We start from the raw sequence: 14,138 nt of genomic DNA, 5'->3' as shown, positions 1-14,138 counted from the left end.
TTTCATTCTTTATTTTTATTAATATCATTAAATTGATGAATTTTGACTAACCAATAGACATATTTATTAGAAGAAGTAAATATTAGTGGCAACATATATAATTTTTCAAATTATAAAAAAAATTACGTGTAATTATTACACTAAACTCAAACAGGGTGGTGTAATTTTTCCTTTATTTTTTGTAGTTCCTGAAATTTGGTAAAATTCGTTCGTTAAGGGTTTGGTAGTTGAGTTCATCTAGTGTATGTGAACTTGAAATCCTAATTTAGAGGTTAGTCAAAAGAAGAAAACAGAAAGAGATTTGAAATCGGGTACATTTTATGGGTTCCATATTTTGAGTGGATTATTTAAATTATAAAAAGATAGAGACAACTATTGAGTAAACTTGTAATTGTGTTGCTTGATGATGAGGAATGAGAAAGACGAATCATCAATAGCTCCGTTCTAGTCTAGATGGTTAGGATATTCGGCTCTCACCCGAAAGACCCGGGTTCAAGTCCCGGCAACGGAATCGTTTTCTTCACCTGTTTCATTTTCTTTTATCTCAGAACCTCATTATTCAAAATCAACGTCCTTGATTTTGCCTGTGTCTGTCCACTTGTATTTATGCATATCGTACGCGTGTGTGTGTGTGATTTGAGGCAGAGAATCTAGTTATCTAAACCAATCACCGGATAGGATGATGATATAATATTTATACCTGTGAAAGATGTTCTGCTATTGTGAAGACCAAACAATACCTACTAGAGAAGGGTGATAATTAAATCGCATGGAATCCCTGTGTGGAATGTAGAGGGTTCTGAAACTTGAACAGAGAAGATGATGAAAGAACTCCAGAGGAGATAAATACAGAGCTGCTCCATGCCTACACTTTATAACTCATTCCAGCTACATAGAAACAAGCCACCAAACATATACATACATCAAAGAGCTCATCTATGACTCGTTAAGTTGAAATTAGTCAGGATAATACAACAAGAGCCCTTGAAGAAAGAGAAAGAAGCTAGGAAAAGAAAGGAGAATCTAAAATAGTTACACACAACCAAACACATCCTCGACCCTCAGAGGAAACAAGCTTAACTGTCTTTCAAAGCAAATAGACATAGACAGAGTTTCCCAACTGGTTCCCTTCTTACATCTCAGAAGTTTCAATTTCTCGTTACTGCCTCAGTGTTTGTTTGCATTGCACCGAAACACGGTTTCACTGCTTCTCGCATATCATGTGTATCACCTCCGACGGCGTTTTGTATCCACCTGAAAATCCCAGAAAAAGGGATAATTGAAAATGCACAAATTTGAAATACAAGTTCTGATCTGACTGGGATCAGGGTCCTAAGCCAATACTTATCCTCGCACCTAAAAAAATGTAAATAGTTTCCATTCACTAAATTCTTTTACTCAACTTAGATTCTAGAAAACATAAATTGCAAGGATATCAGAGATAATATATAATCAGTGATTACCTTAGCGTCAGCATTTCTGGTAGAAACATGAGAATTATGTAATTTTTTCTGATCCTCAGAGGAACATTCATGGCAATAGAAGTGATCAACCTTTTTGGCCTCCTCTTGGGTCATGTCTATACAAGTTGGATGAAACCTGAATCAAGGGTTGCAAGCATGTGCTTCAGTTCAAGCCTATTCATTCTAGTTACATTGTGTCATGAAGCTCGGCATGTCAGACAAATACATTTTAGAAAATGTTGGAAAAGCAAAATTATTAGGAGACAACATATTTTTACAAGCATATTGAGAAAAAAAAAAGAAGCACCATAATGACTGTGAAAAGACAAAAGGAGACTTGATTCTAAATTCACAAGAAAAGTGACTTGTAAACTGTAAAGCAATGGAAATGCTTTGAATCCCAGGAGCCAAAGAAGCAGCATCATTGGTATAATGAAAGAGTTTTACAATTGGCTGACTCTATCTTCAAAATAAGGTAACCCACATGCATGTATACATAGTAGCCTTTGAGCTCAAAATGCCCAATGGCATAGAACCTAAGAAGCAAACCATGAAACGCTATAAGCTCAAAGAAAATACACAATGCTCTGCTAGCTATATAATGAAATCCCATGGCTGAAATGCTATACCTTGTATGTAGTAAGTTGACAAGTTACAAGATAAGCACAAAATGAATCCATGCAAAATAGTGAACTGAAAAATAATAATGCACATACAAACTCACCAGTCACTGCATCCTTCGCACTGAACCATGAGATCATCAGGATTATAAGGCATCTCACACTTACAGTACCTGCCACAGCAAATGACCAAGACTAGTCAAACAGACTATTCAACACAAACATGCATCAAAAAGTTTAGCATACATTCTGGAAATGAATGTGCCTACATTACTTAGTATGTAGATTTTAGAGAAGATGGGTGAATTTCCAATACTTGAAGACACTTAAATCAAGATAAAAATGAAGCAGTTTTATGATCTTATTTGTCTTTCAACTTCATAAGCTGGAAAGGTGGCTAAATGTTATAGCTGTTAGTATAATTAATTCCACCTGCTTGGTACTCATTAGTCAGTAACCTCAGTTTTCTAGTAATCAATCTTAGCCAAAATACAATACGAATAGCTTAAAAGCCTCATGCGCCCATCAATTAATACAAAGGTAAGAAAAGAGACAGGCCGTAGAGTGAGCTAATATCATAAACCGGCAAAACTTTTTACCCACATAAAATCATAAGTAAACTCTGATAAAGCTATATACTAATTAAACAAAACTCAGAAGACACTTCTGGTTCTTTTTTATGAATACTTATAATGCATAGTTCAGTAAAAAGCAGCCAAAAACGTAAATGACACTTGTAGCCAAATGCAAGATACCCTTCTTCAAGTTATAAGTATCAAAGAAAAGATTGACACAGAACATGCTCTTTCCTAAAAGTAGATACACATTAAGACACAAAATTAGGAAATTTTAGTCAATGAGCAGTATAAAATATCAATCCCATATTCAAAAGTCATTTTATCAAGTAAATTATTATAGTTCAAAAACAACTGAACTGTTTTCCCCACAGCACTTGTAGATGACAAATTTAGAAACCCAGGTAACTGTTCCAACCTTCGTTGAAATGGAACTCCAGTAAGTTCAACAATTTAGTCGCTCAGCCTAAGCAAATTCAACGTGAACCATAACTAATCCTAGATTAATAATGTCAAAACTAACAAAAAGGTCGTCAAATTAGCTGTTCCACCGAAACTTGGAAAGTCTTCATTTTTTCAAGTGAATTCACCTCAAAGTCCACTACGTAAAACAATTTAACCAGACACAGGATCAGAAGCTACAAATTAAACCTACACGGCGACTCGGTCTGGATTGAAAGCACCAGTAGACGAATTGTACTCAAAACGACAGAAGAAATCGTCATTTCCAACGGCATCAAGCTTAGTGTAGCTCTTGAAGCTATGCACCGTACACTTGCCCTCAATAGTATCGGCACTCTGAATATCAAAATGATCGGACAAAAACAACTCCTTCGAGCCGTGGAATTGCCGGCGTCCTCCGATCGACTCTTCCGGCCGGTAATACCACCTAACGTGGATCTTCACGTTCGTGCCACGGCTGTCCGCCTCGATCTTCTCCACGCGCGCCACGTACGACGGCTTTGACGAGTCCGAAGGCCTCATCAAAACGCAGTCGCCGGCTGCAGAAACAAACAATCAACCGAACAAATCAGAAACAACAGAAAAGACGAACAACATCCAACTACGCCACCAATTTCAAGCAAGTCTAACATTCACAGACAGATGACCACCACATATACGCTTGAATTGCAATCAGAAATTGATGAAATCGCGAAACTCACGGCGGATGGTCTTGTTGATGTGCTTAACGGTGTAAGAATCGAGGGTACGGCGGGCGGGCTTGGCTTTAGCCATGTGCTGTACGGCGGAGGAGGGAGAGCGTACATGTAGAGAAGATCGTAGAGAAAGAAAGTTCGAGGGGCTGTTGTTTTAATTGTATTTCCTTTTAAATTTTTTTCAGTTTTGTGTGAGAGTGGTGATCAGGTGCTTGGCGGACTAGCTGAAGGAGACGTAGTCTGAGCTCGATCAACGCTGACTGTTGATTCAGTCCGTTGGATGAGTGATACCGTGAAGGGTAAGTAAGAAATACCGTTGGATTTAGAACATCGCTGTGGAGAAGACATAGGGGGTGTACGGAATAAGAAGGAACGGTTGCGAGCTGAGCTGAAGTCAATATAAACTGTTGTCTGCGTAACAACTAACAACAGACAGCACACCTCAACTTATGAACGCCTTTCGTCTTTCTATCTTTGCACTCATCACTACCATTCTCAATTATTATTAAATTATTTGTCTCAAAATATTTAAATTTTTTTAAAGAAATTATTTGTCTCAAAATATTTAAATTGTTTTTAAAGAAATTATTTTTAAAAGACTTATATAAACTGCCCTAAAGTTTTTTAATTTAATAACTAAACTCTAAAAATATCGATTTGGAAGATAACACATCATTTTTATTTAAATTCTTTTTACAAACTAACTATCATTGCACGCAGTACTTGTGTCTATATCTTTAAATACATACACCATATGTTAAAATACAAAGTTGGTCGGACTGGGCTGGCCCGACTCAGAATCAAATTAGCCCCATAGAAAAATGGATTTGTTCGACTCAAGCCTGATTGACACTTAGAATTGGCCCAATCTAGTGGCTCAGGATCATTTGGTTCTAGTCCGAACTAATGAATTGGTCCAATTGGGTCAATTTAATAATGCATGATACGTAATTTTTTATTATTTACTTCTAAAATTTAGGAACATTGATTCATAAATACTCTTTGTTTAATTTATAAAAAAAGTTTATCTTAATTTTTTTTTACTTGTTATTATCTAAATTTATTATTTCAATCTTGTTAGTCGTGTGTAATTTTAACTATTCTTTTTTGTAGTTATAAATTCTTGGTTAATTTAATTTATTATTTATTTATTTTATAAAATAATTATAAATTTAAGTAATTATTTAAAAGATATCTCAATTAAATTTAAAAAAAAAAAGGCCCAATCGAGCCTGATTCGGGATTAAGCTGAGCTTGGATTAGGCCTTAATTGAGTTGGGATTGGATTTAAAAATAACCTAACGAGGGCCCTAACTAGAAATGCATTCCAATAAATGCTTTTTATGCAATATTTATGTAATACATACAGTGTGATCGGGCTCGAAATCGTCTGGATCGCTCTACGATCACGTTCGCGTTTCGCTCCCAAATCCTTCAGATACTGTGGATAAAAAGAAACGCTATCTAGTCGGGTTGGCACCCTACGAAGACACTCCGACGCTTAAGTCAGTTATCTTTCTTAAATGTAAAATGCTGAGATGTAAAATATGTTCCTTTTTTATGAATCTGAAAAATTACCTCTATTGGAGGAATTTTCCCCTTCTTATACTGAATGAAGCTTCCATCTCGGAAATGCCACGTGTCCCACGATCTCTGACTTTTGGATACCACTTACATGCACATCTTCTTGAATTATGCACCATGATCACACGTAATGTGCTAGGAATCCGTAATTATGCCCATTAATTATGTCCTTAAATATTTACTTACTTTACTTGAAATTATGTCAATTTAGGTCAGACCATTTAGACGCATAAAGTCACTTTTACCCTTTTTCTGGGGTATATCCGACTTTTTCTAAGTTCTCCCCCATCACAGTGATTTCTTGCGAACTCACAACCTACCATGAAATTTGAAATCTTATAAAATTACATTTAAATCGAAAGACGTTTATATAACAAAAAAAAGTTATGCAAGGACCTTACTAGTACTGCCATTTGGTGTAAAAATTTATGCTTAAGAATATATGTATATGCATATTTTTTAAGGATGATTACATTAATATTCTTTCTTGATCTATGGTCGATTACATAAATTACTTATATTTTTTATAATATTACAGAAATTATTCATAATTGTCAAAAACTAGCAATAATTTATCTAATATTATTGACTTTTTTTCAAAGAGAACATCATTTTTGATCGGTAGATGTATAATTTTTAAAAGACAAAGATGGTTTATATATATAGACCATAAGTCAAGAAGTGTAGATGTAATTACTTTAATTTTTTTTTTCATTCAAATATAAAGAAATGAATTTTATGCATTTATATGAAGGGCAATGTGATGTTTACGCGTGAAATATAATATGAGATGCAACATGAACGTACGCTAAAAAATCTCAATTGTAGATAATAATTTTAAGGGATGGTTATATTTACATTCCCTCATTTATTGTCTTTCTACACAAACTATTCTTGCCTTTTGACAAATTACAAAAACCACCCCTAACAGCCTTTAAAACTCAAAAATGTCTTTGTTGACTAGGTCAACTTTTAAAATAATTTTTCAAAAATAGAAATGCCTTTAGGGTGTTTCTGCAATTATCAAAATGTAAAAGGGGTGTCAAAATAATATTTAAAAAGATGAGTATATGACCCCATATATTTTTTTAATAATTATTACTAATTTTTAATTTAAATTAAAATTATTTTATTAATTTTTTTATTGAATCTTTATATAAAATTGCACCTTTTAATTATTAAAATATTAAATTATTTAATTAATATATATATGAAATTAATTAATTGATTATAAGTTTCAATTAAAAAATTATCACACTTGCATGTATTAGGGTAAAATACACTTTGCCCCTTTGAACTATTTGCATTTAACATTGGTCCTCCTAAACTAACAAATATAACACTTACCTCTTATAATTAAATTGTTAGACAATATTACCCTCATACTTTATATATATTTAATTCAAATAATTTCTTTTTTTTTTTAATAATGTTACATTTTAAGTTTAATTAAAATTTTCTTAATTGGAAAAAATATATTTTATTTATAGTAAAGTAAAATATAACTAATGAATTAAATAGTTGAATTTTATTATTTTTACAGACTCAAAGTTAAGTAATAAATGAGTAAAATAAATACACAAAAAAATTTCATGAGACATTTTATTAATTTTATAATAACATTAAGTTATTAATTATTTAGTTTCTTAGATAAAAATGAGTAATTACATATCAGTTTTTTTAACGTATTTTTTTTAAAATATGATAAAATATATTTGTTCAACTTTTTCTAAAAAGATTTAGCTTTTGGTTAAGTATATATATTTGTCAATTTCTTTTAAGAAGCATATATGAGTTGTTGGTTATATTATATTTATTGTGTGTCTACTATATGTATATATAATTTATATTCTACTTTTAATTTAAATTCTTTATTTATTAAAAAAATTAATTAAAAAATAATTTTATGATGATTTAGTGTGCAAAACACTGAAATATATTTAAAATAATATAATTGTTCAAGGCATGGGAGGCATTTTTGTTCATTCAAGAAGGTCAGTGTTACATTTGTTAGTTTAGGGTGGTAAATATTACATGATGAATAATTTAAAAGGGCAAAGTGTATTTTACCCTATATATTATTTGATTTATATAAATCTAATTAGAATTAATTAAACAAAATACATGTATTTATTAAAAAGATATTTTAATAAAATGGGGGTTAGGGTGGGCATGGCAAGTGTAGTTGGGGGAAGAAGGGATAATTTTTTTTAAATAAATAATTTAATAATTTAAAATATCTTTTATTAAATAAATTATTTATTTTATTATTTCTAATATAATTTATATAAAATACATAAATTATTTTTATTTTTAAGTTTAGTAACGTTTAGTTATAAATAAAAAGAGAGGATAAATATTTTTTTAATTTTATTATTTTACGAAAGGATAATTTATATATTAATTAAATAATTAATATTTTAATTATTAAAAGGTACGATTTTATATAGAGAATTAATAAAAAAGTTAATATAATAATTTATATTTAAATTAAAAATTAGTATAAATAATAAAATATATATAGTCATATTATTCATTAAGAAAAATACTTTAACACCCCTTCTACTTTTTAAAATAATTATAGAAACACTTCTAAGGGCATTTTTGTAATTTTTGTAATTTTTCAAAAAGCAGGAATAGTTTGTGTAAAAAGGCAATAGGTGAAGTGTGTAAATGTAATTATTCTTAATTTTAATTACTATTTCAAAAACTAGACTGAAAATACAAACAATTAGGACCTTAATTTCCTCAAGAAACACTTCTGTTTTCAAATGGATCCAATTTACAAAGAATGGCGTATATGTTAACACAACAGAAACCCTTAACTTTGATTACAAAACAAAGGTCTCATCTCTCTTCATACTTTTTGACTTGCATACATTACATGGCTCTAACTAAAAATGGGAGCCTTCTTACTTCTCTATACATATGTTACAGATCTCTGAACCAGAGAAATTCTTGAAGCATCACCACCAATTTCCTCGAACACTATCAACAAATTTCCAGTTGGCTTCAACCACGAACGAGGAACGTGATACCTGAGAAACCAATATGAGAGTAGGCAGAGTTAGCAAAGTTTGAGTACATGTACATGGTAATGGTTCAGTAGTTCGCTTTCAGAACTCGGTTATGATGTACCATCTTTGAGTGGGTTTTCCACAGCCGGATTGGCACTTTGCCTGCCGGAATGTGCCTGCATAGCTGCAAGTGTTGCATTGGCCTTTTGCATAAGCGGTCCAGTATCTCCCGATGCTCTGGCCATTGATCCACACTTGGCCTTTGCCCATGCTGCTGAGGTCCAAGGCCAACGGCTCGTTTCCTAGTGGTGCACTGAAGTAAGCCTGCAAGTGAAGTACGGAAAAGAATGCAAGTGAGGGCCTAGAATTTTGAGGCTGGACCGTGTAGGTAGATGCAATGCAGCTACTTAATGTTCAAGGGTGAACTTGTGATTGAAAACAATGGTCTAAGGCTGGCCTGAATATATTCAATTGATGAGAACTTGAACCACTGCAAATGTAAGATAATACTTTGACCTAACATCAACCACATGTACAATGCATAAGAAAGAAAAAGCCGGGGGCAAAGGGAAAGAAGGGAATTTTATGTCGCACATATAAGTTGAAATACATATCTTTCAAACTATTGATGCATTTTGTTTTTCTCCATCATTCAATAAGGTTTAGCTAATATTAGTACCTTGTACCATGTAAGTGGCTGTTGCTTGTTCTCTAGAAAGGATGCTTTCGACCAATCAATGGAAGAAATTTTACTCGGGGAAGCTAAGTCCATGGCTTCTCCTTTAAGTCCAACCTGATAAAGAGAATAACATTTGATCCAAATTTACCAAAATTTTTGCACGATATGAGGAACAAGACAACCAAGAAAAAAGCAAAACATGCTATCACAAACCTTGTATGACCATTTTTGCCTGGACAAGTCCCTTGTTCCGTGGTCAACCCCATGTAAGACGACTGGTCCGAGGACTCCCGTGCTCCATGTTTCAAAACGATGGCCGTCGTTCTTGAAATGGTAAAATAGAGGTATTAGTAAAGACGAATTTTCAATTATTCTTATTTTTTCAAGGGGATGCATTTAGACTTAGGTAACGAATTAGGAGAGTAAGGAAATAAGCAGATAACTGACCGGCAATCCAACAGCTACACTGAGTAGAGCAATGCTGTTTATTCCAGCATGCAAGTTGACAGCTCTTGTGAAAGTGAATTTTCTATTCCCCTGAGTCCCAAAGGCCGATCCTGGAATAAGGAAACATTTCAACTTCACTGTTTTTGGCAACATTTCAACTTTGCTGTCTATAAAACCGATCTTTATCTCCCCAATAAAGATTAATGAAATAACTTAGCTTTGATTTTTTTTGGCTAAAATTAGAAGGATAAGACTCTGTGTATCACCTGAAAGTTGCCCATTTATGAATACGTGCAAGACATGGCCTGCAGAATCTACGGTGAGAATTGGGCGTCGTCCTCCATGTAGAAAAGATTCAGTCGGACTTATCTCGATGCTGCAAAGATTGTTGGCTCATACAAGTTTGTTAGACTGCAGGACAACATATTTCCATGAAACGGGCTTTTGTTAAATTGTCTTCGTACCTGGTCGTGTACCATAGATAATCGCTAGCATCTCTGGTGACGTTTAACTGCTCCAAAAGACCAGGAACTGAAAATTTAGCATCAACTTCGCTGGCGGATACGTCTTCATTGAACGTTTCCCATGAGAGCATCCGCACATTGGTAGGTAGCATTTGAGGCCAAGACTTTTTAGACCTAACCTGTAAGGTGCAAAACTTCACTTGTAAGATGAATAACTAGACCAGAGACCTACAGTTTGGCTACCTTGGAGCAGCAAGTCAGAAACAAGTATTAGCATAACATTTGAAGCTTGTCTGATTTTGCACCACTAGAGGTCGTTTTGGCATATGACTCACCATGGCAGTGTTAAAAGCAACATTTTTGCAGTCGGGTAGTATGCTGATTGACCAGGGAGGCAGATCATAGTACATGTTATTGAACCTCACCCTTGCACTTGCATCCCAGTGGTAATTCGATAAAAATGCTGCACACTGCCCTGATTTTGAAGAAAACACGTGTGCCTGGAAACAGAATCGCTCAGCCATTCAGGCAAAAGATTAATTTTTACAACCATAAAAATATTTAAAGTTAGATTGGAATGTGAAGCCTGACAGGAACTCGCACTTTCTCCGACAGGGGCAATAAAATGAAAATTGTGCATCCTTTAGTACCCTCAAGACTCGTCTACTAACAATATATGAAAGCATAGAATCGTAGATATCAAACAACAAGAAGCAGACCTGCTCGTAGTTTCCTAAAGGAGTAACAGTGGGATCAGCGGCAACCAAAGCATGCTCACATAACTTTATTGCCTTATGAAGCTCCTTTAGATGGTCATACTTAGGCTGTCTAAGTACACCTGCGGAAAAGAGGGTATTGAACTAATTGGTTATGATGTAAACATACATGAAACAAGTAAAACTTGGTTTCACAGTACTTGTTCGCTTACCATATTCATCAATTGGAGCATCATAGTCATAGCTGGTGGTAATAAAGGGACCTCCAGCAGTTCTTCCAAAATTGGTTCCTCCATGATACTGGTTAAATAGGACAAATAAAGAAAGTGCAGTTAACGCACTATTGCAGGAACCTTAAGATCAACATTTTCTGAGTATGCTATGACAGATAGGTTGTTTGTGTCCAACCTAAAACTCTATTGCATTGATTACATGAACAAAAAAAATGCTCGTCCAAGGTGCATTAAACTGAATATCTCATAGTTGTTTCAACTTGAATCCTCTTTTGTTAAGGAATTTATATTGCCCTAAAACCAATATTCAAGTTTTTCAGGCAATTCTTTGAAAATACCTTAAAGAATGGAAAAATAAAGCACAAATTTCCTTACCATATAGTAGTTTATGAAGGAGCCTCCTTTCTGGACGAACCTAGCAACAGCAAATGCCAAGTCTTCTACCGGGCGATGATGAATTGGCCCACCAAATTCTTCAAACCTTGACAGCAAGCCATAGAAATATATAAAAAAACTATTACACTGTTTTTCTAGTCACTGAAATTTAGTGGGGGTATGAAGATACCAGCCAGTCCAAGCTTCTGTCCACATTGTTGGCTTGTAAGGTTTGTTTGGGGAAAAATAGTCGCAGTAAAAACCATTGCAAGTGTTGATCTGTCAATAAAATTTAACTAAACTTCATGAACAGAAGAAGAACACAATCATCACTTTCAGAGACTTTGATCAAAATTTAGCACAAAGAAATTCTAACTTTTTAAATGATCGCAAATGCAAGAAAATAAGAAGATACAACAATGTTAAATCAAAAGGCAAGAAAAATGTGTTTTCTTGCATATGCCAATAAACAAAGTAAGGATAATTACACACACAACCCCTAAAATTTTGGCAAATTACAAAAGAGTACCTCAATTTTGAAAAAACTACGTTTGACCTCTAGTATTCATGTTGATACTACGTATTTCTCCTTAGCCTACAAAATTTACAATGCAGAATGTGTCTGCAGGCAATGCCACTGTAATTTTCCAAAATCAAGCATGTTTTTCGGTAATAAAAATCAAATCTCAAAAGGTGTCGATGTAATTATATCAAGGACATATTACCACTGGATCAGGGGCGTCGTCTTCTTTACACATAACCCACGGCACACCGGTACCTAAATCGACGGCCATTTTTGCAGCCCAAGACATGTATGCATGACCGGCGGCACCAAAGTTCCTGCTCTCTAAACCGTACTCGTTTTCGATCTGCATTGTAACAGGGGCAATTAAGTATGGCGCCTTCAGATTGTAATCTTTTACTCTCTTGATAGAGTTGAGTTTCAGATACTCACACTAATATGCTTTCCTACGCAAATGCAGGGAATAAGTGTAATTACAGCAAAAATCAAGCAGAACAGTGAAAAACATGCCTGGGAGAGAATGATTGGGCCTCCTTGAGACTGAAACAGCCTCTCAGTCTTCATCATTTGGACTATTTTCTCAGTAAATCTTTGCATTGCCATCTGCAACACCCAAAAACGAAAATTGCTCATACATATATGTACGTTTGTGGAACCTACACAACATCCTTAAAATTCGCACACACACAGACCTTGAAAGGTTGATTGTCGGTTCTGAAGCTAATGCCCGGAACATACTTCAACCAAACGGGGAACCCTCTGAAACCAAAGGTATGAAAAAGCACAGATAATGAGCAAATCACTGCAAATATCAAACACAGAGAGATATTAGTACTTCATTGCAAGAACAGAAATGGCTACCCAAAATTCCATTCTGCACAAATGTAAGGCCCAATGCGAAGATGTAGGTAAAGCCCTGCTTTCTGGACCAACTTTACGAATCTAACCAAATCATATCTTCCCTCAAAATTGTACTAAAAACCCACAAAGTAGAAGACATCAGTTAGCAATGTAAGGAAAAAAAAACAAAAAGAAAAGAAAGGAAACATGGTAAATATATGTAGGGATAAGGAAGAAAAGTACAGTTCCAGGTGAAGGTTCATGGAGGTCCCAGAATACATAAGTGTCTATAGCATCCAAACCTCCATCCTTAGCCTTCTGAATAAGCCCTTCCCACATCTGCATTGTAAGAAATTTTCAGCTTTAACTCTCCCCAAAAACAAAAGAAAAAGGAGAAAACGAAGAAGAGTAATTAGTTTACATCAGGGGTGCTTCTTGGGTAATGAATGGAGCCAGAAAACAGAATTCTTCTCTGCCCATTGATGATGAGAGCCTTTCTATCATAACTGACACTGCAATGTGAATGCTGAACAACTGAAACCAGCAGCAGCAGCAGGCATTTCAACAGACACTTCGGAGCTGAGATAGCTTTCATTTTTCTATTTTTCTTTTGGGTTTTCTCTTCCCTTGAAGTAGAGGAAATGAGGAAGAGAGAGAGGTGAGTTCTTGTGGAGGGAAATGAATGCTGAAATGAGAAAGAATGTGAAGATTCACTGACAACAAGCTTTTAAAATTTTAAACATATAAATGCAGCACTAAAGACAATAACACAATGTTGTGTGCCTTTTGATTTCTTCGTTTAACTATTTACACGGCACACTGCACAGTGCTTTCTTTCAACTTGGGAATGCTGTTTCATTTGTCTCTTTTTCCTGGGCTTTTTTTTTTTTCTGTCAAAAGTTTTCATAGACCATTTAATGCATTTGTCAAAATAAAAGAAAAAAAAAGGAATCCCAAGTTGCATGAAGTAAAGAATTCTTGGGATGGGATGGAGCTGAGAGATAGCTCAGAAGTTGAAAACACTGGAGCAAGAAAACTGGATTTTAACTGTTGTGAAAGTGGAGGACAACTATTAAACATCTTGACATGTTAGAACTTAGAAGGAAGGGAAAAGACAGAAGAGATTTGAGTGATTTTAACTCCAATACTATTACTGACCAACAGCATATTGTTGGAACTATAAATTATTTATATAAATACTTATATATTACTGATCAGTATAGTTTTCATATCGACAGGAAGAATCAAACACTCAATGCAACAGAAAATGACTGTTCTTAGCATTTGAGGCCACAAAATTTGGCAAACTAATCCTTTTCATGGATAGGGGAAGTTGATGCTTTTAGGTGAGTGGTGTGTGAAAAATGTGTTTGTTGAGTTGTTGTTGTGTGTAAAACAAGAGAAAAATGCTTTAATGATAATCTGTGGTGTGTTAGCTTAACACT

General features: G+C 34.3%; 2 protein-coding genes and 1 non-coding gene across 3 annotated transcripts; 1 reads left to right on the top strand and 2 right to left on the bottom strand.

Moving 5' to 3' along the window:
• TRNAE-CUC lies at positions 439-511 on the top strand. The gene has a single exon. It is a non-coding gene; the product is annotated as a tRNA-Glu (tRNA).
• LOC105172911 (chromatin remodeling protein SHL) lies at positions 801-3,982 on the bottom strand. Its single transcript, XM_011094525.2, has 5 exons — positions 3,822-3,982; positions 3,314-3,659; positions 2,188-2,256; positions 1,464-1,599; positions 801-1,254 (listed from the first exon to the last, which is right to left on the bottom strand). The coding sequence occupies exons 1-5, from the start codon at positions 3,892-3,894 to the stop codon at positions 1,228-1,230; spliced, it is 651 nt and encodes a 216-aa protein (XP_011092827.1). The 5' UTR covers positions 3,895-3,982; the 3' UTR covers positions 801-1,227.
• Positions 8,116-13,849, bottom strand: LOC105172910 (beta-galactosidase 3). The gene is made up of 18 exons (XM_011094524.2): positions 13,115-13,849; positions 12,937-13,032; positions 12,715-12,827; positions 12,546-12,612; positions 12,364-12,456; positions 12,056-12,199; positions 11,521-11,609; positions 11,331-11,436; positions 10,935-11,022; positions 10,726-10,844; positions 10,342-10,506; positions 10,007-10,185; positions 9,809-9,918; positions 9,543-9,652; positions 9,309-9,419; positions 9,096-9,209; positions 8,538-8,740; positions 8,116-8,437 (listed from the first exon to the last, which is right to left on the bottom strand). Exons 1-18 carry the CDS (start codon positions 13,286-13,288, stop codon positions 8,320-8,322), a joined length of 2,199 nt encoding a protein of 732 aa, XP_011092826.1. The 5' UTR covers positions 13,289-13,849; the 3' UTR covers positions 8,116-8,319.

Source organism: Sesamum indicum, linkage group LG10, assembly GCF_000512975.1.
Source record: "Sesamum indicum cultivar Zhongzhi No. 13 linkage group LG10, S_indicum_v1.0, whole genome shotgun sequence".
Lineage (NCBI taxonomy): Eukaryota > Viridiplantae > Streptophyta > Magnoliopsida > Lamiales > Pedaliaceae > Sesamum > Sesamum indicum.
Note: the sequence above shows the minus strand (reverse complement) of the source record. Positions and strands in the feature narration are given on the sequence as shown.

Excerpts from the sequence above, each read along its gene's own strand:
- LOC105172910 (XM_011094524.2), bottom strand. The coding sequence starts at position 13,288 with ATGAAAGCTATCTCAGCTCCGAAGTGTCTGTTGAAATGCCTGCTGCTG. Across the intron at positions 10,845-10,934 it reads TGCTCCAATTGATGAATATG|GTGTACTTAGACAGCCTAAG; the intron begins GTAAGCGAACAA and ends TCTTTTCCGCAG. Across the intron at positions 8,741-9,095 it reads AGCCACTTACATGGTACAAG|GCTTACTTCAGTGCACCACT; the intron begins GTACTAATATTA and ends CTTCACTTGCAG.
- LOC105172911 (XM_011094525.2), bottom strand. The coding sequence starts at position 3,894 with ATGGCTAAAGCCAAGCCCGCCCGCCGTACCCTCGATTCTTACACCGTT. Across the intron at positions 2,257-3,313 it reads AATCCAGACCGAGTCGCCGT|GTACTGTAAGTGTGAGATGC; the intron begins GTAGGTTTAATT and ends TTGCTGTGGCAG. Across the intron at positions 1,255-1,463 it reads CCAGAAATGCTGACGCTAAG|GTGGATACAAAACGCCGTCG; the intron begins GTAATCACTGAT and ends TGGGATTTTCAG.